This window comes from Salvelinus namaycush, chromosome 4, assembly GCF_016432855.1.
Source record: "Salvelinus namaycush isolate Seneca chromosome 4, SaNama_1.0, whole genome shotgun sequence".
Lineage (NCBI taxonomy): Eukaryota > Metazoa > Chordata > Actinopteri > Salmoniformes > Salmonidae > Salvelinus > Salvelinus namaycush.
In genome coordinates, this window is record NC_052310.1 from 84,428,759 (window position 1) to 84,455,093 (window position 26,335).

The 26,335-nt window shown below is 44.9% G+C and overlaps 2 protein-coding genes across 3 annotated transcripts in view; one reads left to right on the forward strand and one right to left on the reverse strand.

The window, feature by feature from the left end:
* Positions 1–2,760: 2,760 nt before the first annotated feature.
* si:ch211-221j21.3 lies at positions 2,761–8,306 on the reverse strand. The gene is made up of 4 exons (XM_038990690.1): positions 7,932–8,306; positions 7,133–7,288; positions 6,539–6,592; positions 2,761–3,785 (listed from the first exon to the last, which is right to left on the reverse strand). Exons 1-4 carry the CDS (start codon positions 8,004–8,006, stop codon positions 3,756–3,758), a joined length of 315 nt encoding a protein of 104 aa, XP_038846618.1. The 5' UTR covers positions 8,007–8,306; the 3' UTR covers positions 2,761–3,755.
* A 637-nt stretch (positions 8,307–8,943) lies between these two features.
* Positions 8,944–26,335, forward strand: part of glrx3 (glutaredoxin 3) — a 40,748-nt gene continuing 23,356 nt past the window's right edge. The window contains exons 1-4 of one of the 2 annotated variants that reach the window (XM_038992456.1): positions 8,944–9,075; positions 10,045–10,153; positions 16,903–16,977; positions 21,506–21,710. In XM_038992456.1, coding sequence (XP_038848384.1) covers positions 8,999–9,075; positions 10,045–10,153; positions 16,903–16,977; positions 21,506–21,710 — 466 coding nt within the window. In that variant the 5' untranslated portion in view covers positions 8,944–8,998. Of the gene's footprint in view, positions 9,076–10,044; positions 10,154–16,902; positions 16,978–17,162; positions 17,188–21,505; positions 21,711–26,335 lie in introns of those variants that run through there. The other variant, XM_038992457.1, reaches the window with a different exon arrangement.

Here is a 26,335-nt window from a genome sequence, read left to right on the forward strand (position 1 = left end):
TGTCTGGTTCCCTGTGGAGAAGCAGGTCAGATTCCAGGAGTCTGGCCTAGTGCTGTTCAGCAGAGAAACCATTACATCTGTCTGGTTCCCTGTGGAGAAGCAGGTCAGATTCCAGGAGTCTGGCCTAGTGCTGTTCAGCAGAGTAACCATTACATCTGTCTGGGTCCCTGTGGAGAAGCAGGCCAGATTCCAGGAGTCTGACCTAGTGCTGTTCAGCAGAGAAACCATTACATCTGTCTGGTTCACTGTGGAGAAGCAGGTCAGATTCCAGGAGTCTGGCCTAGTGCTGTTCAGCAGAGAAACCATTACATCTGTCTGGTTCCCTGTGGAGAAGCAGGTCAGATTCCAGGAGTCTGACCTAGTGCTGTTCAGAAGAGAAACCATTACATCTGTCTGGTTCCCTGTGGAGAAGCAGGTCAGATTCCAGGAGTCTGGCCTAGTGCTGTTCAGCAGAGTAACCATTACATCTGTCTGGTTCCCTGTGGAGAAGCAGGTCAGATTCCAGGAGTCTGACCTAGTGCTGTTCAGCAGAGAAACCATTACATCTGTCTGGTTCCCTGTGGAGAAGCAGGTCAGATTCCAGGAGTCTGACCTAGTGCTGTTCAGCAGAGAAACCATTACATCTGTCTGGTTCCCTAACTCAGCCAGACCAGGGTGTCAGTAGCAGTCAGACCAGGGTGTCAGTAGCAGTCAGACGAGGGTGTCAGTAGCAGTCAGACCAGGGTGTCAGTAGCAGTCAGGCCAGTCAGATCAGGGTGTCAGTAGCAGTCAGGCCAGTCAGATCACGGTGTCAGTAGCAGTCAGGCCAGTCAGATCAGGGTGTCAGTAGCAGTCAGGCCAGTCAGATCAGGGTGTCAGTAGCAGTCAGACCAGTCAGATCAGGGTGTCAGTAGCAGTCAGGCCAGTCAGATCAGGGTGTCAGTAGCAGTCAGACCAGTCAGATCAGGGTGTCAGTAGCAGTCAGGCCAGTCAGATCAGGGTGTCAGTAGCAGTCAGACCAGTCAGATCAGGGTGTCAGTAGCAGTCAGACCAGTCAGATGATCAGGAGAAAATAGAGGGGGCCGAAAGGGAACATGAAAAGTGCAATTGTCCAAAACATCCCTAAGGAAATCAAAATAATTCCACATCCATAAAATGATACTTGTCAGGGTTGGTCTGCATCCATCCCAAATGGCACCCTATATCCTACATAGTACACTACTTTGGACCATAGCCCTATGGGCCCTGGTTCAAAGTAGTGCACTATGTAGGGTGCCATTTTGGACGCATCCCTATATCATCACCCTGCTCATTACGTCTTCATGAAGGGCTCTTCTGGGGCATACTTGATCTCCCAATATGAGTTGGCGGGTATTTCTCTTTTCCATTTTATTAGCAGCTAAGCTCTTTACACTTGTAGCATATTGCAGCAGGTTTCAAGCTTATGCTTTGTTGTCTTACATTATTGAAAATCTAGGCCCTCAGAGCCATTTCCCCCAGGTCTAGCTTTGTGTGAGAACACACGTATTTCTACTGCTAGTACACTGGGCTGTACTGGGGGAGGACAGGGGAGATTGTAAGGGTAATACGCATTAATCCATCCTGGTTGACTTTCCTCAAAACTTTAGCCCTCCCCTATTGCAGCTGTTGAGCCATAATGTTGATACCCTGACATCTATGAATATATTATTCATCGCGGCATTATAACTGCCAATCACTTCGTATCATATGAGGTGGACTGGAAACTATCATAAAGGTTAGGATACAACACCCAAATGAGAATGGTAACGTTCTAGAAGGGTAGGATACGGAGCATTGTAACGTTCTAGAAGGTAGGATACGGAGCATGCTAACGTTCTAGAAGGGTAGGATAAGGACTATGCTAACGTTCTAGAAGGATAGGATACGGAGCATTGTAACGTTCTAGAAGGATAGGATACGGACTATGCTAATGTTCTAGAAGGATAGGATACGGACTATGCTAATGTTCTAGAAGGATAGGATACGGACTATGCTAACGTTCTAGAAGGATAGGATACGGACTATGCTAACGTTCTAGAAGGATAGGATACGGACTATGCTAACGTTCTAGAAGGATAGGATACGGACTATGCTAACGTTCTAGAAGGATAGGATACGGAGCATGCTAACGTTCTAGAAGGATAGGATACGGACTATGCTAACGTTCTAGAAGGATAGGATACGGACTATGCTAACGTTCTAGAAGGATAGGATACGGAGCATGCTAACGTTCTAGAAGGATAGGATACGGAGCATGCTAACGTTCTAGAAGGATAGGATACGGAGCATGCTAACGTTCTAGAAGGATAGGATACGGAGCATGCTAACGTTCTAGAAGGATAGGATACGGACTATGCTAACGTTCTAGAAGGATAGGATACGGACTATGCTAACGTTCTAGAAGGCAGGGGAGTTGAAAAATACTGGAATAGAGAAGTGGCCTGAAAATGTGTGATCTAGTTCAACTCCATGGATAAGAATGGTGATGATAGCTACAGTAGAAGCTACCTCCTGACAAACACAGCTAGCAGTAATATGGAACATATCCTCAAACAAGAGACTAAAATGAAACAGAATAAATGCTGTTCACATATAATCCACTAGTAAACATACCAGACTGCCTAATGGTAAAGCTCCACAATGGACAGCAGGCAGCAGAAGCCCGTGAACAGATGACATCTGGAAATAAACTTCATATTAAAAAGCTATTGAATAACAGTGAAGAAACAATAGTCACAAAAACACATCTAAACGTCCACACATTGTTCATCAAATCATACTTTATTGAAAGTTGTTTTTCCTTGTACTAAAAATAAAAACTATTACATTGAGTCATAACCTGAAATTTAACAGCATCGACTATTGTCTATTCCTTGCATAAAAATCACTGCTTGGCAAGGTGGAAACTGGCTTCAAATCACTGTAAGACAACACAAAATCAGATCTAGTGGGAAATAGACAAATCACTGTAAGACAACACAAAACCAGATCTAGTGGGAAATAGGCAAATCATTGTCAAACGGCTCTACATTTCAAGTGTAGATCAAACTATTGAAAACTGGATGAAAATGTTAATGAGATTAACACTAAATTCAGGACACATTCCAAAAATTAAATGATTAGCACAAATATTGTTACAAACTTCTTATTTTATTATTCAGCCAATTACATTTTAGAAAAATATATAAAATATGTATTTCACAAAAATATATTTGCAGACAGGATTATCCATTTCAAAAAGGTTAACAATTATATAACTTTAAAAGTTTTTACTTATCAATATTATTATTTACATGTATATTTTCTGGCAGCTTTAGAAGCAGTCTTGATACTGGGACAATAAGTAATTTTTAAAAATACATCCATTGACTTTAAGTGAGTATCCACATTACATTGTAAAGTTACAGTATTAATTGTGGCTTGATGGCTCATTCCTTATGGTTGTATGTGGACTACACTGTAGTGGTTATCTTTCCATTCAAACAGAACGTTAGTAAGACGGTATGAAATGAACATGTCTACTGTCTGGTTAGTAGCCATTTTCCCAATAACAGTGTTAGGTAGTGTAAACATGTGAGGCTATACATGAAGCATACAGTGCTTGTGGTTAAAAGCGAGAGAAAAGGCACACTGATAAAACGTTCACAGCCACAATGGCTTGATCAATCAATCAATCAATCAATCAATCAATCATTCTCTTCATCCTCAAGGATCCTTCAGTTCTTCAAACGATCTCTGATCATGACGATAACCGATCAATAGCCCATGATGTGGTTAATGTGCCCCTGAGAAGAGACTCATTATGTGACAGGTAATCTTTATGGAACAAACCATTTACATGATGGGAGCATCCCAAATGGCACCCTCTCCACTATATAGTGCACTATGTGGGGAATAGGGTAGTGCACTATAATCAGGAATAGGGTGCCATTTGGGACTGAACCCATGTCATGTTCATTAACCAGTCCCTCCAGCATTTTGATGGGATTTTTGCAGGGCAAACGGCTTGATTTTGCTGCTGCAATCCTGACATTTTGCATGGCAATATGCTATGATTTAGTCCAATTTGTCGTGAAACTGTGCTGACGGGGGGAGGGGGGGTTTGTTGATGTGTTACTTCATTTAACTTCTTTGGGCTGCAGGGGCAGTATTGAGTAGCCCGGATAAAAGGTGCCCATTTCAAACGGCCTCGTACTCTATTCTTGCTCGTACAATATGCATATTATTATTACTATTGGATAGAAAACACTCTAGTTTCTAAAACCGTTTGAATTATATCTGTGAGTAAAACAGAACTCATTTTGCAGCAAACTTCATGACAGGAAGTGGAAAATCTAAAATCGATGCTCTGTTCTAGGGCCTGCCTATAAATGTGCTTGATACGTATTAGTATACATGCACTTCATACGCCTTCCACTAGATGTCAACAGGCAGTGAGAGAAGAAATGGAGTGTATAACTTGATCTGAGGTCGAATAAAAGCTCTTGGCATGACACCAATTTCCTGTTTCCTGGAACGCGCGAGAAGGGACCCGGTATTGCCTTCTGAAAAGCTGTCGTTATAGACGACTAATATCTCCGGCTTTGATTTTATTTGATAAATGTGACAATATCATCGTAAAGTATGTTTTTTCAATATAGTTTTATTAGATTATTGAATTTTTTTCGGGATGTTAGGCGTGTTGCGTTCTGTGTTTGTTGACGATGGAGAGCTTCGCGCCACTTAGCTAGTGTGCTTGCTAATTCAAGAGGGAAAAATGCCATTCTAAAACCAAACAACGATTGTTCCCGACAAAGGACCCCTTGTACAACATTCTGATGGAAGATCATCAAAAGTAGGACCCATTTTATGATGTTATTTCATATATCTGTCGAACATGTGTACTAGTAGTTTGCGCCCAGATTTTGGGCACTCTCTCGCTATAACGTAAGCTGGATTTCGTAATGAAGTTATTTTTAGAATTCTAACACGGCGATTGCATTAAGAACTAGTGTATCTATCATTTCCTATACAACATGTATTTTTTAGTAACGTTTATGAATAGTTATTTGGTCAGAATGTGTGTGTCAGAAAAATATCCGGACGTTGTGGGAAAAAGATGCTACGTTAGCACAATGTATAACCACTGATTTCAGCTCTAAATATGCACATTTTCGAACAAAACATAAGTGTATGTATAACCTGATGTTATAGGACTGTCATCTGATGAAGCTTATCAAGGTTAGTCAAAAATTATATATCTTTTGCTGGTTTGTTACGATCGCTAACTTTTGCTGCTGGTAAATGGCTTGTGTTTCTGGCTATTGTGGTAAGCTAATATAATGCTATATTGTGTTTTCGCTGTAAAACACTCAAGAAATCTGAAATATTGGCTGGATTCACAAGATGTTTGTCTTTAATTTGCTGTACACCATGTATTTTTCAGAAATGTTTTATGATGAGTATTTAGGTATTCCACGTTGGTGTCTGTAATTACTCTGGCTGCTTCGGTGCTATTTGTGACGGTAACTGTGATGGTAGCTGCAATGTAAAACTGATTTATACCTCAAATATGCACATTTTTCGAACAAAACAGATTTATTGTATAACATGTTATAAGACTGTCATCTGATGAAGTTGTTTCTTGGTTAGTTTGGTTGGTTCTTGGTTAGTTAGGTTGGTTTTGTGCATGCTACCCGTGCTGTGAAAAATGTCTGTCCTTTTTTGTATTTGGTGGTGAGCTAACATAAATATACGTGGTGTTTTGCTGTAAAACATTTTAAAAATCGGACATGTTGGCTGGATTCACAAGATGTTTATCTTTCAATTGCTGTATTGGACTTGTTAATGTGTGAAAGTTAAATATTTCTAAAAAATATATTTTGAATTTCGCGCCCTGCACTTGACCTGGCTGTTGTCATAAGTGTACCGACGTCGGGCTTGCAGCCAGAAGAAGTTAACTATATTATGCAGTAAATGTACTCCGATTGGTTGAAATTGCAAGCCCTATTTTTGTACTGCGGTGATGGGCCTGGTTAATGTGACAATATTGCGATGATTTGACTGTTGCACGTGGAAAGAGTGCAGTGATTGGTCAAATTTACAAGCTCTCGCATAATACGCAGGGAATTATTGATTTAGCAACAACAAAAAAGTCATTGCAGAAACCTGGAGGGACTGATTAACCCTTTTGACATTAGAAAGTCCAGAATGCTGACTCGGCCCAAGGTGAACATGAAGAGCAAAGCGGTCCATGGTCAATATGGTAGGTTTTATAGCCTGAGGGCCAACCCTTTAAAAAGGGCATATTTTATTATGTTGATTTTGTAGGTGCAACAATTGTCCCCAAAGTAAGAGACATAATATCCCATATTAGCATAAGGAATGTTTGATTATAATGTGCTATAGCTGTTAAATCCCATTGCCACTGATGATACATTTGTTTTGGTGTTTCTGGATGACTTGTACAACATGCTGGGTTAGGCCTACACACGGACACATGATATCAGTCATCCACACTACTGGGGGATGTTCAGGTAAAAATCAGGACACTACTTACAGGCTCCCCTGCCAGGCACCGATTACAACGTTGGCTGCCTTGGACTGCATAGACCTGTACAAGAGAAAACACGAGCCTGGAGGGTTATTTACGGCAAGAATTACACTTGATTATTTAATGGATTGTCACATTGTAATTCTGCAAATAAACATTTGAGGATGAACACTGCATAGAAGACAAGACTATTCAAAGTATACTGATTATGACAGAAGGACAATTTCACAGTGGAGTGAAACGATATACAAATATTATATCAACATTGTGGCACTAGCCACATTCCTTGGGTAAGGATGAGAAACAATTTCCCAAGCTTCCTTGACATCACCAGCATTGAGAAAACCTGTCATAAAGATAGCTAAGGCTACACCTTAGAGATCAGATGTTGAGGAAGCATGTTGTCATGGGTACGCCTAGTGTCCCTTACTGCTTGACCTATGAACCTTTATTACTACTACAGCAGCATCATCGTCATCCAGGAGGAAAACATGGACCATAAAAACACTCCTGCAATGCATGTGGGAGGCTAACTCCTTTGGGATATAGGCCTCGACTGTAGCAACAAAGACTCCAAAATAGTTGAATACGCATATCTACCATGTTAGAAGCTGGGTGGTTGATGCTGACACCGCTGTTGCTGTTTGGGACACCCTGCTGTTGCATGCTGGCATCCCATGTATCCATGGCACTGTCAGTCACCATCCCGCCATGTTCAACCTGGATGCAGACTCCCACTCCGTTGCACAGTCGTTTCTGAGGATTCAAACAATGCAGCATAGTTGTATAACATGACAGGTAATGATTGATCTAGTTAGTTAAATGGTTATAGGCATGCATTCACTTAGCTAATGTACTAAGAGAACGTTTCTTCATGAGAAACTGTGGTAGCACGTAGTCATAGTTACACGTGCTTTTTACATTTTGTAAACACCGGCTAAAGTTAGTTCTCTATGCGTTAGCTTAGCTAGCTAGCTCCCATACAACCAAATATGCATGCAAGGTTAGCTAAACTAGTAGCAATACAAATACATGCACACGTGATAACCAATAAATCACTATTAACTGATTTAGCCTAAAAATAGCAACACGCCAACTGGATAGCTATTTCAATAGCCAGTTAGCTAGACTGGTGTTAGTTAAACTATAAACACACCAATAGCAACAATGTTCTCACTAAAGCAATAGGCTACTGTTAACGTTATTGTCTGGAAACCCGACGTTGAATTGCATTGAATTCTTCGTCGGACAGAAATGTGCGCTTGAATCAGGGAAGTTTCCTCTTCCTCTACAATCCAGAATGTTGTTGAATATAATTGTATTTCATCGTTAATCGTTCAATGCAATTCAACGTCGGGTTTCAAGGCAATAAACTAGCTAAGGGCGGTTAAGGTCATACCGCTTGGCAATCTTTCCAGTTTTGAAGGTCCCCTTCGTGGCGTCTCTTATTCTGGAGGGGTGTCATATATTCCATGGTTGTAGAAAATTATACCTATTTTTAGTATCTATCGACTGAATTTAATAACAAAATGTCAAAGGTAACAGTAACGTTAGATAGCTGGCAAGCAAACAAATGCAACACGTCCAGTGTAAGCTAACTAGTTAATACTAACGAGGTCTTTTCAGAAACGTCCGGCTGCGATATCAAAATCAATGAAATTGCAACTAGTAGTGGCTACAAACCGGTTCAATCTCTGGCTACCTTGCTAGCTGGCTAGCTCCTTCACTTTCAGTTCGCTTTTCTACCGCAAGGACACGACAACCGTCCTGTTGATTTCTCTGCTGCTGACTTTTCAAAGTGTCGTCCCCGCTTGACTTCCAGCCAATCAGAATCGATTTCAAGTAGCGGGGGCGGGGGCTATCTGTATAGCACTTTGTGACAGTTGCCGATGTAAAATAAAAGCGCTTTATTAAATACGATTGATTTAATTTGTTTGTGGAATATGAGGACAAATTACTTTCCCCCCCCGCTACCAAATGCATGCTCAACACATTTTCTCCATTAGAATTATAACAATATTGTGCAATTAAACAGTAATATAGTATTTTACATGTTAGTTATTCATTTTAGTTCATAGATCAGTCATATACCGACTCTGTGTAGGTAGTTATGTCTTGTTCCATCCATATAGTTGCTATACCGACTCTACCATTAGCTTGTTTACACTGAGCTGCACTGGAGTCGGACCAAAATCATCGTTAAATTAACATTGGAGCCAGGTGAAAATGTACCTAAATTCATGGATGTGATATGCCACTGTAGTCCACATTTTGGAGTACAGTGGCATATCCCATCCCTGCATGGAGGTACGTTTTCAGACCCATATCTAGCGCAGGGTTCACTGTGTTTTAATATAACCATGATGCGTTCCGACCCCGTTCAGCTCAGTGTAAACAAGCAGAACAGTAAGGTTTGTGTCTTCTGGCAATCCACATAGAACACAATCGCTCGGTAAGCGATTACACATGTCTGAAAACATGGCGAATTTTGTGGAGGCAACATCCTCGCAGCAGTTTGAGGACTTGCTATCAAAGGCTGGCAAGTATGTGCATAATTTCATAACATGACATTTAAGCAATTAGCCATTGAATGGTTTTCATTCAAATGTGCGTCATATGATATTTAGCTTGCTATGATAGCTACTTTTCTGTTATATCGAAATCTAGCTAGCTAACGTTAGCGTGATGTAGCTTCACCATGTTAGGGAACGTTAACTAGCTAACGTTATCTAGCTGCTCCAAATGAAAGTGCAACTAACTAGCTAGCTATTTTAGCGGATATTTGCTTTAGCATGTCGTCGGACGACAACGAACTTGGAACATCTAGCTAGCTAATAACATACATGTTTATTGTACATGGTGTGAATGTAGTTGATCATTGTACATGCTGATGTGTTTACCTGATATAAACAGTCAGGCTCTGTGTCTTGAACTCATGTGGAATTCTTATCACGATATGGCAGGGCTAGGCGAGCCTTTCTATTAGGCAGACATTATATTATATTCCTGATAATGTAACGTTAGGTCTAGCTCTTATATGGGAGGGAGAGGGAGAGATTAACCCCCTTTATCAGACATGACCAGGTGCCTGCCCATTTCAGAATTAGGTAGCTAACTAGGTCTATTCAGTTATTGTGCTTTTTAAATCCATCATTACAAGTAGGCTATAAAATAATGTTTCATTCCAGAAAACATGTTATGATCCAGTGTCCTAGTCATGTGATGTTCAGTTGGTCAGTGATCTCCTGCATGATCATCAGTGTATGGGAAGTAAGAATTAATGGATGTCAACAATGTCAATTAGCTCGGCCTATTGATGGTAGACAGTAGTTGGCGAGTGTGCATGCATGTCCCACATCTTTAGCATATGAATCTGTGTGTCACTATAAAGTTGTGCTGTTTTAGACCTATTGCTATGCTGAGATCTGACACCTGTCTCTTCCTTGAGCCTCACCGGTGCACCTATGGACTTACACCCATTCCAATCTAATGTGACTTCTCTGTTCCACCAGGTTCTTGACGGTGGTCCACTTCCAGGCAGCATGGGCCCCTCAGTGCAGTCAGATGAACGATGTGATGGGAGAGCTGGCCAAAGAGAACAAACACACCATGTTTGTCAAGGTACATACTATACCTTGTCATGGATGTTACATGATGCCTGATACACATACTATACCTTGTGATGTATGTTACATGTAGTGATGTTGAATTGGATACCCGGAGCTTCGAGCCATGCGTCCAAGTCGCTAAGCAGCTAACTTTGAAGCACAGTGTGTCGATGTGTGTATTACTTTTTTCAGAAGTACGTCATCAATGTCCGAAGCATCGTTTGATCACTTGCTTTTTCAAACCGTGTGTTGCAGAGTGTGAGATCACACTGATTTCAGCGTGGTTCCGGTGCTTTCTTCTATTCTAAGCTGCTTTCAAACACACTGACCTCTATTGGACACCGTACTTACAAATATAGTTTCAGCTGACCGGTAGTGTAGCAGGTAGAGTAGGGAACTATGGTAACAGTCAGGTAATTGAATGTCGTGAGGTTGAATCCCGTTAGAAGGCACATTTAAAAAAAATGTGAAACCACACTTTCTGCACTGTTAAAGTGTTTTATTCAGTGTAGTATAAGCTTCTGTCTTAAGCATCCTAAATAATGCCATAGACAAACATGAACAACATCACCCCTGCCCAGAACCACCTGTTCTCTACGCTCTGCCATTTTGTTCCTCTCCATCGCCCACGCTCTTTCAATATTTAGATAATGAAGCATATGATTTTTCCATTGTCTTAACGATGGAGTATTGCTTAATTTCCACGGTTTGAAATATACGTTTATAAAAAAATAGCTAACGAGAAGAGTATCGTGCAACCCATCGAGCATTTCACTGCCCCCTAATCTGACATGTCTTGAAATATGCAGACAGACAAATTAAAAGTAAATTTACATTGTAATACTTCTGACAGCCAACTTTCTATCTCCGCCCATCACTTTTGGACTTTATAGCATTCCCAGAAGGCATGGATTATTGAGTCATTGTTAGTTTTACTCTTAAGACATGACTCTGCCGTTGTGCTGTAGAATTTATTAATTTTGTCTCTTGTATAATGAATTCTATACATTAGTTTGTACTGAATTAAGCATACATTTTTGTTACAAGTTATTTTGTTAGTTATGTTCCAAAAATTCCCTCCAATATCAGTTATTTTTAAGTCTTGGTTCCTATTAAGTCTGTGGCAGTCATGACATTTTGTCAGCCGGTTATTTAACACATTTAGCATCTTCAGGCCTCCATCATACAAGCCACTGATGCGCACCATTGGATTATCACATTTAAAAATGTCTAATGAATAAATGTAATATTACACCATCACAATAAATCCATTATTTATTTTAGTCCGGTCTAAATAAACATTATTTGTAGAAAATGTATTTCAGAAGAACAGAATATGATTTGGCCTACTGTATGTTATCTGGTTATGCTCCATGCCAAAGTTAGCTAGTTCATTTAGCAGACAAGATAAGTCCTGTGCTATTATTTTATATTATATGATTTGATAGTAAGAAGAATATAATTGAACTTAGCTGAATACATTAGGAAGGATGTGTTTCTCATTATGGAGCGAGTGAGCATAGGAAGTGGCTATGTTGAGAGTAAAAGTGACCATTTGAAACAGGTCTTATACACTAGATTCAGAGTTATTTAGCAGTTTTAGTTGTGAATGATACAAACTTTACAACGTCTTAGAAATCAAAACATATAAATGGGCTGTCTGATGGGACAAAAGACTATTGATGAGTTGAGAAAGTAGAAGGAAAAAGCTTGTGCTCTTGTTCCTTGCCTCAGGCTGCACAGCTGTTCTGTCATCAAGTGGTCATATTTTCACCCACCAGACTATTCTCCATTTAAATCTTTTCTTTAGTAATATACTAAATGAGTTTCGTTTTAGAATGGGTCATTTATCAATGGACAGGGACAGGAACAGGGACATGGAACAGGGACAGGAACAGGGACAGGAACAGGAACAGGGACAGGAACAGGGACAGGAACAGGGACAGGAACAGGGACAGGAACAGGAACAGGGACAGGAACAGGGACAGGAACAGGGACATGAACAGGGACATGAACAGGAACAGGGACAGGGACAGGAACAGGGACAGGAACAGGAACAGGGACATGGAACAGGAACAGGGACATGGAACAGGAACAGGGACAGGAACAGGGACAGGAACAGGGACAGGAACAGGGACAGGGACAGGAACAGGAACAGGGACATGGAACAGGGACAGGGACAGGAACAGGGACAGGGACATGGAACATGAACAGGGACATGAACAGGGACATGAACAGGGACATGGAACAGGGACATGAACAGGGACATGGAACAGGGACAGGAACAGGGGGCAGGAACAGGGACAGGAACATGGACAGGAACAGGAACAGGGACATGAACAGGGACAGGAACAGGGACATGGAACAGGAACAGGGACATGGAACAGGGACATGAACAGGGACATGAACAGGGACATGGGACATGGAACAGGAACAGGGACAGGGACAGGAACAGGGACCTGAACAGAGACAGGAACAGGGACAGGGACAGGGACATGGAACAGGGACAGGGACAGGAACAGGGACAGGGACATGAACAGGGACAGGAACAGGGACAGGGGACAGGGACAGGGAACAGGGACAGGAACAGGGACAGGGACATGAACAGGGACAGGGACAGGAACAGGAACAGGGACAGGGACATGACAGGGACAGGAACAGGAACAGGGACAGGAACAGGGACATGGAACAGGGACAGGGACATGAACAGGGACAGGAACAGGGACATGGGACAGGAACAGGGACATGGAACAGGAACAGGAACATGGACAGGAACAGGGACATGGAACAGGAACAGGGACATGGACATGGACAGGAACAGGGACATGGAACAGGAACAGGGACAGGAACATGGACATGGAACAGGGACAGGAACAGGGACATGGAACAGGGACAGGGACATGGACATGGAACAGGAACAGGGACATGGAACAGGAACAGGGACAGGAACAGGGACAGGGACATGGAACAGGAACATGGAACAGGGACAGGGACAGGAACAGGAACAGGGACAGGGACAGGGACATGGACAGACTTTGCAAAAAGGAACTAAGGCCAGAACGTGTCAATAAGTTATTTTTTTTTATCCCCCCCCCCCCCCCCCCCCCGCATTAATTTGATCTCCTGAGATTTCAGAGTATTCTGAAGAGATGTAGCATTACGTTCATAGAGCTTTTGACCAGAGCCCACAGGGGCAATGTAGTACACTAGTTATATAGGGAATATGATGTAGTGCACTAGTTATATAGGGAATATGGTGTAGTACACTAGTTATATAGGAATATGATGTAGTACACTAGTTATATAGGGAATATGATGTAGTGCACTAGCTATATAGGGAATATGATGTAGTACACTAGTTATATAGGAATATGATGTAGTACACTAGTTATATAGGAATATGATGTAGTACACTAGTTATATAGGGAATATGGTGTAGTACACTAGTTATATAGGGAATATGGTGTAGTACACTAGTTATATAGGAATATGATGTAGTACACTAGTTATATAGGAATATGGTGTAGTACACTAGTTATATAGGGAATATGGTGTAGTACACTAGTTATATAGGAATATGATGTAGTACACTAGTTATATAGGAATATGATGTAGTACACTAGTTATATAGGAATATGATGTAGTACACTAGTTATATAGGGAATATGGTGTAGTACACTAGTTATATAGGAATATGGTGTAGTACACTAGTTATATAGGGAATATGGTGTAGTACACTAGTTATATAGGGAATATGGTGTAGTACACTAGTTATATAGGGAATATGATGTAGTACACTAGTTATATAGGGAATATGGTGTAGTACACTAGTTATATAGGGAATATGATGTAGTACACTAGTTATATAGGAATATGGTGTAGTACACTAGTTATATAGGGAATATGATGTAGTACACTAGTTATATAGGGAATATGATGTAGTACACTAGTTATATAGGAATATGGTGTAGTACACTAGTTATATAGGGAATATGGTGTAGTACACTAGTTATATAGGGAATATGGTGTAGTACACTAGTTATATAGGAATATGATGTAGTACACTAGTTATATAGGAATATGATGTAGTACACTAGTTATATAGGAATATGATGTAGTACACTAGTTATATAGGGAATATGGTGTAGTACACTAGTTATATAGGAATATGATGTAGTACACTAGTTATATAGGAATATGGTGTAGTACACTAGTTATATAGGGAATATGGTGTAGTACACTAGTTATATAGGAATATGATGTAGTACACTAGTTATATAGGAATATGGTGTAGTACACTAGTTATATAGGGAATATGATGTAGTACACTAGTTATATAGGAATATGGTGTAGTACACTAGTTATATAGGGAATATGGTGTAGTACACTAGTTATATAGGAATATGATGTAGTACACTAGTTATATAGGGAATATGATGTAGTGCACTAGCTATATAGGGAATATGATGTAGTACACTAGTTATATAGGAATATGATGTAGTACACTAGTTATATAGGGAATATGGTGTAGTACACTAGTTATATAGGGAATATGGTGTAGTACACTAGTTATATAGGAATATGATGTAGTACACTAGTTATATAGGAATATGATGTAGTACACTAGTTATATAGGAATATGATGTAGTACACTAGTTATATAGGGAATATGATGTAGTACACTAGTTATATAGGGAATATGATGTAGTACACTAGCTGTATAGGGAATATGATGTAGTACACTAGCTATATAGGGAATATGATGTAGTACACTAGCTATATAGGGAATATGGTGTAGTGCACTAGTTATATAGGAATATGGTGTAGTACACTAGCTATATAGGGAATATGGTGTAGTACACTAGCTATATAGGGAATATGGTGTAGTACACTAGCTATATAGGGAATATGGTGTAGTACACTAGCTATATAGGGAATATGGTGTAGTACACTAGTTATATAGGGAATATGGTGTAGTACACTAGTTATATAGGGAATATGGTGTAGTACACTAGTTATATAGGGAATATGGTGTAGTACACTAGCTATATAGGGAATATGATGTAGTACACTAGTTATATAGGGAATATGGTGTAGTACACTAGCTGTATAGGGAATATGATGCCATTCTAAATCACATGTTATTGGTCACATATACACGTGTTTAGCAGATGTTATTGCGGGTGTAGCGAAATGCTTGTGTTTCTAGCTCCAACAGTGCAGTAATATCTAACAATTTCACAACAATACACACAACACACACAAAAGTAAAGGAATGGAATTAAGAATATATAAATATATGGACGAGCAGTAGGATATTTGATCCTACATATATTGTACACTGGAAATGAGCTATTTTCTTAATTTGTGTTTGAAGTTATTTTTCCCAATTATGAACAATATTCCTACATTCTCCAATAGGAGTCTGCTGTTCCTGTACCAGTCTAGGTTGTCTCTAACCAATCAATAGCACTGTTATTACCCATGTCACATGGAAACAAGCATTTTACTATAAATATTTAGTGACCATATGTTGCCATCCTCATAGCTTTATTTGACTGCATTAATGTAGGTTGTGTTCATACAGCCTGTAAGTGTCTGTCAGCCATAATGCCCTGCCTCATGGATCAGGAACACAAACAGCAGAGTTTGCTCGAGGCAGGAAGTAAGTGATGTCTGTAATCGCCTGTCTGTAATGGCTGGCTGCGACCAACCTGGGTCAGTGATTTATGGATTTCAATATGTGCGAGCTAAATATGATTGAACAATCTCTGGGTCAATTTGTGCACCAATGTTGGTTTTCTTTCCTCTGCCTGGGGGGGTGGGTGGGGGGGTTTCTGGAAATTCATGGTGAAATACTAACCTTCTCAAAGCCCTGTTTGTGTGATGGTCCAGTGTTGGACGGTAGCTAACGTGACCTTTTTAAAGTAACCCCTGTTGAACTCAGAAACATCATTGTGTTACCTCTCATGTAGCCTATTGTTTTTACCCATTGAATTGACTTGAACATGTGATTATATATATTTTTTTATGATTTTAAAGTAAATGGCAAACTTGGAACTATTTTATTCCTCTGTTAGTTTGAGGTGTGTGTGGTCACACTCGTTCCTTTAATTTGGTCCTGGTGGATTGCCATAGCACTGTCAAGAACAAAGCAACCGTCCATCACCAATCACAGATCACAGCTCACCAATCCCAGCTCACCAATCACAGCTCACAGCACCCCGAGCAGAGCAGGAGGTGGTGCTGCTCTGCTCTCTCATTTGTCTTTGCTTGTTAGACATATCAAAGTGGTGAATGTGTGCTTTATTTTCTCCCTGAAGGGTGATGCCTGCTGGCTAAATAAACCTCATGTTGAGGGGAGATTCAGTGGGGTTCTTCATGTGTGGATGCAGACATTGTTTGATGGCTTGGAAAGGGAACAAAGGGGTATCAACATTGTGTGGATGATCCCTCATTCACTCCATCTCTTTCTCCCTTCCTCTTCCCTTGCTTTGTCCTCTCTCTCCCTCCATCCCTTACTCCCTCTCTCCTTCCCTGCTCTCTCTCCCTCCATCCCTTCCTCCCTCCTTCACTTCTCTCTCTCTCCCTCCATCCATCCCTTCCTCCCTCCTTCACTTCTCTCTCTCTCCCTCCATCCCTTCCTCCCTCCTTCACTTCTCTCTCTCTCCCTCCATCCCTTCCACCCTCCTTCCCTCCATCCCTTCCTCCCTTTCTCCCTCCATCCCTTCCTCCATCCCTTCCCTCCTCTCTGTCTTACAGCTGGAGGCAGAAGCAGTGCCAGAGGTATCAGAGAAATATGAGATCGCCTCAGTCCCTACCTTCCTCTTCTTTAAGGTGAGTCTTATTGCCTCAGTCCCGACCTTCCTCTTCTTTAAGGTGAGTCTTATTGCCTCAGTCCCGACCTTCCTCTTCTTTAAGGTGAGTCTTATTACCTCAGTCCCGACCTTCCTCTTCTTTAAGGTGAGTCTTATTACCTCAGTCCCGACCTTCCTCTTCTTTAAGGTGAGTCTTATTGCCTCAGTCCCTACCTTCCTCTTCTTTAAGGTGAGTCTTATTACCTCAGTCCCAACCTTCCTCTTCTTTAAGGTGAGTCAAGTAGTGTAAAAAACTAATTTACACTACTTGGCCAAAAGTGTTTTCAACGTGGCACTGTCATAGGATGCCACCTTTCCCACAAATCAGTTGGTCAAATTTCTTCTCTGCTAGAGCTTCCCCGGTTAACTGTAAGTGCTGTTATTGAGAAATGGAAATGTCTAGGAGCAACAGCGGCTCAGCCGCGAAGTGGTAGGCCACACAAGCTCACGGAACGGGACTGTTGAGTGCTGTAGCACTTAGAAATCGTCTGTCCTCGGTTGGAACACTCACTACCGGGTTCCAAACTGCCTCTGGAGGCAACGTCAGCACAATAACTGTTTGTCAGGAGCCTCATGAAATGGGTTTCCGTGGTCGAGCAGCCGCACACAAGCCTAAGATCACCATGCGAAATGCCAAGGGTCAGCTGGAGTGGTGTAAAGCTCACCACCATTGGACTCTGGAGTGGTGTAAAGCAGTGCAGTGGAAACGCGTTTTTCTGGAGTTATGAATCACGCTTCACTATCTGGCAGTCCGATGGACGAACCTGGGTTTGGCGAATGCCAGGAGAACGCTACCTGTCCCAATGCATAGTGCCAACTGTTTGGTGGAGGAGGAATCATGGTCTGGGGATGTTTTTCATAGTTTGGGCCCTTTAGTTCCAGTAAAGGGAAATCTTAACGCTACAGCATACAATGACATTCCATACGATTCTGTGCTTCCAACTTTGTGGCAACAGTTTGGGGAAGGCCCTTTCCTGTTTCAGCATGACAATGCCCCTGTGCACAAAGCGAGGTCCATACAGAAATGGTTTGTCGAGATCGGTGTGGAAGTACTTGACTGGCCTGCACAGAGCCCTGACCTCAACCCCATCAAACACCTTTGGGATGAATTGGAACACCGACTGCGAGCCAGGACTAATGGCCCAACATCAGTGCCCGACCTCACTAATGCTCTTGTGGGTGAATGGAAGCCCCGCAGTAATGATCCAATATCTAGTGGAAAGCCTTCCCAGAAGAGTGGAGGCTGTTATAGCAGCAAAGGGGGGGACCAACTCCATATTATGGCCATGATTTTGGAATGAGATGTTCGACGAGCAGGTGTCAACATACCTTTGGTCATGTATTTTGTGAGTGTGTGTGTGTATAAACTCAGCAAAAAAAGAAATGTCCCTTTTTCAGGACCCTGTCTTTCAAAGATAATTCGTGAAAAATCCAAATAACTTCACAGATCTTCATTGTGAAGGGTTTAAACACTGTTTCCCATGCTTGTTCAATGAACCATAAACACTTAATGAACATGCACCTGTGGAACGGTCGTTAAGACACTAACATCTTACAGAAGGTAGGCAATTAAGTCACAGTTGTGAAAACTTTGGACACTAAAGAGGCCTTTCTACTGACTCTGAAAAACACCAAAAGAAAAATGCCCAGGGTCTCTGCTCATCGGCGTGAACGTGCCTTAGGCATGCTGCAAGGAGGAATGAGGACTGCAGATGTGGCCAGGGCAATAAATTGCAATGTCCGTACTGTGAGACGCTGAAGACAGAGCTACATGGAGACATGACGGACAGCTGATCGTCCTCGCAGTGGCAGACCACGTGTAACAACACCTGCACAGAATCGGTATATCCGAATATCACACCTGCCGGACAGGATGGCAACAACAACTGCCCGAGTTACACCAGGAATGCACAATCCCTCCATCAGTGCTCAGACTGTCTGCAATAGGCTGAGAGAAGCTGGACTGAGGGCTTGTAGGCCTGTTGTAAGGCAGGTCCTCACCAGACGTCACCGGCAACAACGTTGCCTATAGGCACAAACCCACCGTCGCTGGACCAAGACAGGACCGGCAAAAAGTGCTCTTCACTGACGAGTCGTGGTTTTGTCTCACCAGGGGTGATGGTCGGATTTGCGTTTATCATCGAAGGAATGAGCATTACACTGAGGCCTGTTCTCTGGAGCGGGATCGTTTTGGAGGTGGAGGGTCCGTCATGGTCTGGGGCGGTGTGTCACAGCATCATCGGACTGAGCTTGTTGTCATTGCAGGCAATCTCAACGCTGTGCGTTACAGGGAAGACATCCTCCTCCCTCATGTGGTACCCTTCCTGCAGGCTCATCCTGACATGACCCTCCAGCATGACAATGCCACCAGCCATACTGCTCGTTCTGTGCGTGATTTCCTGCAAGACAGGAATGTCAGTGTTCTGCCATGGCCAGTGAAGAGCCCGGATCTCAATCCCATTGAGCACGTCTGGGACCTGTTGGATCGGAGGGTGAGGGGCCAGGGCCATTCCCCCAAGAAATGTCCAGGATCTTGCAGGTGCCTTGGTAGAAGAGTGTGGTAACATCTCACAGCAAGAACTGGCAAATCTGGTTCAGTCCATGAGGAGGAGATGCACTGCAGTACTTAATGCAGCTGGTGGCCACCAGATACTGACTGTTACTTTTGATTTTGACCCCCCCTTTGTTCAGGGACACATTATTCAATTTCTGTTCGTCACATGTCTGTGGAACTTGTTCAGTTTATGTCTCAGTTGTTGAATCGTGTTATGTTCATACAAATATTTACGCATGTTAAGTTTGCTGAAAATAAACGCAATTGACAGTGAGAGGACGTTTCTTTTTTTGCTGAGTTTATATATATATACATATATATGTATATATATATACAGTACCAGTCAAAAGTTTGGACACACCTATTCATTCCAGGGTTTTTCTTTATTTTTACTATTTTCTACAATGTAGAATAATAGTGAAGACATCAAAAAGATGAAATAACACATATGGAATCATGTAGTAACCAAAAAAGTGATAAACAATCAAAATATATTTTATATTTGAGATTATTCAAAGTAGCCACCCTTTGCCTTGATGACAGCTTTGCGCACTCTTGGCATTCTCTCAACCAGCTTCACGTGGAATGCTTTTCCAACAGTCTTGAAGGAGTTCCCACGTATCCTGATCATTTGCTTTACTGAAGTTGCGAGACATTGCAAGCCAAGAAATTGTGATCTACAGCATTCCGTTGCGAGCTACAACTTTGGATTGCTGATAGAGTCAGAACCGAACACTAGGCCTGTCTGCCCTCTCTCTCTCCGTCCCTCACTAGCTCGCTATGAAAGATGCAAGTGTTTGTGTTCTCGGAATTACGACAACTAATCAGTCTCCTCCATTCCAAAAATGCTGAATATTAGGAGTCGATTCCTGGCGGAATTGAATCTTGACACTCCGAAATGGGAGTCGACACCGGGAGTCGACGTGCAAGGAGTCAAGGAATCAAATTATTTTGGATTCGACTCTTCACCACTACGTCATCGTCGTTAACAGTTGGAAAAATGGCAGAGAAAGGCCAGCGACAGCAATACTGTATGACAATACTTTGAGAAGTTGAATGAGAAGGAAGTGCAGACTTTGTGAGGTGGAACTGAGGTACAGTAATAGTAGAGCAGGTACAAGGCTTCACCATCTGAAAGGGACGCACCGAGACGCACCGGGACGCACCGAGACGCACCGTGACGCACCGTGACGCACCGAGACGCACCGTGACGCACCGAGACGCATCGAGATGCACCGTGACGCACCGGGACGCACTGTGACGCCCAAACCTCTGCTGGCAGCAGCACAGCTGCATTTGTTGTGAATTCATGTGGAATTTTATGAATTTGTCTTGTCGTTTATAACGGAAAACTGGAAGAAAAAAAACTGTGTTTGAAATCCACATTTACCGTGTCAAGTTCTTTAGTCCTTTTATTCATTTTTGTACAGTATGGAAAGTAACATGCTGCCCTTAGGATGCCTATATCAGCCTTAGAGGCTGCTGGTAAGTTAGGATGCCTATATCAGCCTTAGAGGCTGCTGGTAAGTTAGGATGCCTATATCAGCCTTAGAGGCTGCTGGTAAGTTAGGATGCCTATATCAGCCTTAGAGGCTGCTGGTAAGTGCTTGTCTGTTAGGAGAGGTAACACACACTGGATGTCAGGATCAATAGGAGAATATAACCTAGTTTAGAGCTTCTCCACAGTTAGTACTATCAGGCCTTCTGTCAGGCCTTCACTGATGATTTAACATGCCAAACATTCAACTGGGAGAGGACTCCTGTCCTTGAATCTCAATCTCTCTCTGTCTCTCTTTTTTTCTCTTTCTCGCTCTCTTTTTCTCGGCCTCTCTCTCTTTCTTGATCTCTCTCTCTCAACCCTCCTCCTCTGGAATAATACAAACAAAAAGAAAAACCATTGCGTTAAAATATTAATGTTATTTTTCTTTCTCCCCCATCCTCTGGTGGGTCTCAGGGTGGCCAGAAGATTGACAGGCTGGACGGAGCTCATGCCCCAGAGCTGACCAATAAGGTCCAGAGGCTGTCGGTCAGCTCGGGGGGGCTGGGCGGGCCAGGGCCGGAGCCCCCTAAAGAGGACCTTAATGAGCGTCTGAAGAGACTGATCAACGCAGCACCCTGCATGCTCTTCATGAAGGGATCCCCCCAGGAACCCCGCTGCGGTAAAGAGAGAGAGAGAGTGTGTGTGTGTGTGTGGTCTTCATGAACAGGCTCCCGCTGTGGAAAACACATAGGGGCCAGGCCTGGTAATTAGAGAAAGACAGAGGGGGGTTGGTGGTGGAGGAGGAGGAGGAGAGGTAGGCCTGGTGGTGGTGGTGGAGGAGGAGAGGCAGGCCTGGTGGTGGTGGAGGAGGAGAGGTAGGCCTGGTGGTGGTGGAGGAGGAGAGGTAGGCCTGGTGGTGGTGGAGGAGGAGAGGTAGGCCTGGTGGTGGTGGAGGAGGAGAGGCAGGCCTGGTGGTGGTGGAGGAGGAGAGGCAGGCCTGGTGGTGGTGGAGGAGGAGGAGAGGCAGGCCTGGTGGTGGTGGAGGAGGAGGAGAGGCAGGCCTGGTGGTGGTGGAGGAGGAGAGGCAGGCCTGGTGGTGGTGGAGGAGGAGAGGCAGGCCTGGTGGTGGTGGAGGAGGAGAAGGAGATGCAGGCCTGGTGGTGGAGGAGGAGAGGTAGGCCTGGTGGTGGTGGAGGAGGAGAGGTAGGCCTGGTGGTGGTGGAGGAGGAGAGGTAGGCCTGGTGGTGGTGGAGGAGGAGAGGCAGGCCTGGTGGTGGTGGAGGAGGAGAGGCAGGCCTGGTGGTGGTGGAGGAGGAGGAGAGGCAGGCCTGGTGGTGGTGGAGGAGGAGGAGAGGCAGGCCTGGTGGTGGTGGAGGAGGAGGAGAGGCAGGCCTGGTGGTGGTGGAGGAGGAGGAGAGGCAGGCCTGGTGGTGGTGGAGGAGGAGGAGAGGCAGGCCTGGTGGTGGTGGAGGAGGAGGAGAGGCAGGCCTGGTGGTGGTGGAGGAGGAGAGGCAGGCCTGGTGGTGGTGGAGGAGGAGAGGCAGGCCTGGTGGTGGAGGAGGAGAGGCAGGCCTGGTGGTGGTGGAGGAGGAGAGGCAGGCCTGGTGGTGGTGGAGGAGGAGAGGCAGGCCTGGTGGTGGTGGAGGAGGAGAGGCAGGCCTGGTGGTGGTGGAGGAGGAGAGGTAGGCCTGGTGGTGGTGGAGGAGGAGAGGTAGGCCTGGTGGTGGTGGAGTAGGAGAGGTAGGCCTGGTGGTGGTGGAGTAGGAGAGGCAGGCCTGGTGGTGGTGGAGTAGGAGAGGTAGGCCTGGTGGTGGTGGAGTAGGAGAGGTAGGCCTGGTGGTGGTGGAGTAGTAGAGGCAGGCCTGGTGGTGGTGGTGGAGCAGGAGAGGCAGGCCTGGTGGTGGTGGAGGAGGAGAGGCAGGCCTGGTGGTGGTGGTGGAGGAGGAGAGGCAGGCCTGGTGGTGGTGGTGGAGGAGGAGAGGCAGGCCTGGTGGTGGTGGTGGAGGAGGAGAGGCAGGCCTGGTGGTGGTGGTGGAGGAGGAGAGGCAGGCCTGGTGGTGGTGGTGGAGGAGGAGAGGCAGGCCTGGTGGTGGTGGTGGAGGAGGAGAGGCAGGCCTGGTGGTGGTGGTGGAGGAGGAGAGGCAGGCCTGGTGGTGGTGGTGGAGGAGGAGAGGCAGGCCTGGTGGTGGTGGTGGAGGAGGAGAGGCAGGCCTGGTGGTGGTGGTGGAGGAGGAGAGGCAGGCCTGGTGGTGGTGGTGGAGGAGGAGAGGCAGGCCTGGTGGTGGTGGAGGAGGAGGAGAGGCAGGCCTGGTGGTGGTGGAGGAGGAGGAGAGGCAGGCCTGGTGGTGGTGGAGGAGGAGGAGAGGCAGGCCTGGTGGTGGTGGAGGAGGAGGAGAGGCAGGCCTGGTGGTGGTGGAGGAGGAGGAGAGGCAGGCCTGGTGGTGGTGGAGGAGGAGGAGAGGCAGGCCTGGTGGTGGTGGAGGAGGAGGAGAGGCAGGCCTGGTGGTGGTGGAGGAGGAGGAGAGGCAGGCCTGGTGGTGGTGGAGGAGGAGGAGAGGCAGGCCTGGTGGTGGTGGAGGAGGAGGAGAGGCAGGCCTGGTGGTGGTGGAGTAGGAGAGGCAGGCCTGGTGGTGGAGTAGGAGAGGCAGGCCTGGTGGTGGAGGAGGAGGAGGAGAGGCAGGCCTGGTGGTGGTGGAGTAGGAGAGGCAGGCCTGGTGGTGGAGTAGGAGAGGCAGGCCTGGTGGTGGTGGAGGAGGAGGAGAGGCAGGCCTGGTGGTGGAGGAGGAGGAGAGGCAGGCCTGGTGGTGGTGGAGGAGGAGAGGCAGGCCTGGTGGTGGTGGAGGAGGAGAGGCAGGCCTGGTGGTGGTGGAGGAGGAGAGGCAGGCCTGGTGGTGGTGGAGGAGGAGAGGCAGGCCTGGTGGTGGTGGAGGAGGAGAGGCAGGCCTGGTGGTGGTGGAGGAGGAGAGGCAGGCCTGGTGGTGGTGGAGGAGGAGAGGCAGGCCTGGTGGTGGAGGAGGACATTACACTGTACAGGGTTGAGGTTCCACTCTAACCACGCCGCTGATTATAAGTATCAGTATTAGGTTCAAGGCAGTTTGCCAAACGTCTAACGTTACATTTTAGTTTAGTTTAAAATCTAAACCCACACGTGTCACTTTTCACCTCATCCTGAAATGTATCTGTAAATATTTTTAATCTGTAAAGAAGCCAAGTCGTAGTGTTTGAACTCTAGTTGAATCCCCACCAAGCCGCGCGATGCTGTGACTACGACCTCGCTACTTCTTTAAAGAAGCCCTCTAAACCTGAATTTAAAGGTTACACACTCATACACCATGTAAAACACATGTTCCTAACACATTACACGCTCTTTGTGTGTGTCTGTGTGTGTGTGTGTGCATAATAACCTAACTTTCCTTGAAATAAGAAATCAGCATTTTATGTTCCCTTTTTCCTGGAGCTGTATCGTCTGTCTGCGGAGCGCGATCCCCCTGACCCTTTAGGAGAAGGAGAGAGGGGGAACAACCTCTCGCCAATCAATCGTGCGTGTCTGGGTCTAGGATAGAGAGCCTCTAGCCAGAGAAAGCAGCTGGGCCTGGTGTAGTAGAAACAAGTTAATATAGTGGCATGTAGCTGAATAACCATTAGTTAGGGGCCTCTAGCTGTTTTATAATGAATTCCCCCATGAATGAATGAAGTATCAGAATGAGAGTTTCACTGCAGGCTCTACATGCAGGCAACATATCACCCCTCCCCTCCTCCCACTCCTGTTCCCTCTCTGTTTCCTTCTCTTTTTCTCTGCCTCTCACTTTCTTTTATGATCGCTCGCTCTCCTCTCTCTCTCCCTCTCTTTCTCCTCTCTCCCTCTTTCTCCCTCTCTTTCTCCTCTCTCCCCCTCTCCCTCTTTCTCCTCTCTCCCTCTTTCTCCTCTCGCTCTCCTCTCCCTCTCTTTCTCCTCTCTCCCTCTTTCTCCCTCTCTTTCTCCTCTCTCCCCCTCTCTCCCTCTTTCTCCTCTCGCTCTCCTCTCCCTCTCTTTCTCCTCTCTCCCTCTTTCTCCTCTCGCTCTCCTCTCCCTCTCTTTCTCCTCTCTCCCTCTTTCTCCTCTCTTTCTCCTCTCTCCCCCTCTCCCTCTTTCTCCTCTCTCCCTCTCTCTCGCTGTCTTTCACTCGCTCTCTCTCTCTCCCTCTCTTTCTCCTCTCTCCCTCTTTCTCCCTTTCTTTCTCCCCCTCTCCCTCTTTCTCCTCTCTCCCTCTCTTTCTCCTCTCTCCCTCTCTTTCTCCTCTCTCTTGCTGTCTTTCACTCGCTCTCTTGCTGTCTTTCACTCGCTCTCTCTCCCTCTTTCTCCTCTCTCCCTCTCTTTCTCCTCTCTCCCTCTCTTTCTCCTCTCTCTTGCTGTCTTTCACTCGCTCTCTTGCTGTCTTTCACTCGCTCTCTCTCCCTCTTTCTCCTCTCTCCCTCTCTTTCTCCTCTCTCCCTCTCTTTCTCCTCTCTCTTGCTGTCTTTCACTCGCTCTCTTGCTGTCTTTCACTCGCTCTCTCTCCCTCTTTCTCCTCTCTCCCTCTCTTTCTCCTCTCTCCCTCTCTTTCTCCTCTCTCTTGCTGTCTTTCACTCGCTCTCTTGCTGTCTTTCACTCGCTCTCTCTCCCTCTTTCTCCTCTCTCCCTCTCTTTCTCCTCTCTCCCTCTCTTTCTCCTCTCTCTTGCTGTCTTTCACTCGCTCTCTTGCTGTCTTTCACTCGCTCTCTCTCCCTCTTTCTCCTCTCTCCCTCTCTTTCTCCTCTCTCCCTCTCTTTCTCCGCTCTCTTGCTGTCTTTCACTCGCTCTCCCCTCTTTCTTTCTTGATCTCTCGCGCTCCTCTCTTTTTTTTTTGCTAATTTATTAAACAAAAACACTGATCACATTTACATAAGTATTCAGACCCTTTACTCAGTACTTTGTTGAAGCACTTTTGGCAGCAATTACATCCTCAAGTCTTATTTGGTATGACGCTACAAGCTTGGCACACCTGTATTTGGGGAGTTTATCCAATTCTCTCTGCAGATCCTCTCAAGCTCTGTCAGGTTGTATGGGGAGCGTCGCTGCACAGCTACATTCAGGTCTCTCCAGAGATGTTCGATCGGGTTCAAGTCCGGGCTCTTGCTGGGTCACTCAAGAACATTCAAAAACTTGTCCCGAAGCTACTTCTGTGTTGTCTTGGCTGTGTGCTTAGGGTCGTTGTCCTGTTGGAAGGTGAACCTTCGCCCCAATCTGAGGTCCTGAGCGCTCTGGAGCAGGTTTTTATGAAGGATCTCTCTGTACTTTGCTCCTGT

Excerpts from the sequence above, each read along its gene's own strand:
- si:ch211-221j21.3 (XM_038990690.1), bottom strand. The coding sequence starts at position 8,006 with ATGGAATATATGACACCCCTCCAGAATAAGAGACGCCACGAAGGGGAC. Across the intron at positions 7,289-7,931 it reads ACTGGAAAGATTGCCAAGCG|AAACGACTGTGCAACGGAGT; the intron begins GTATGACCTTAA and ends TTGAATCCTCAG. Across the intron at positions 6,593-7,132 it reads ACCACCCAGCTTCTAACATG|GTCTATGCAGTCCAAGGCAG; the intron begins GTAGATATGCGT and ends TCTCTTGTACAG.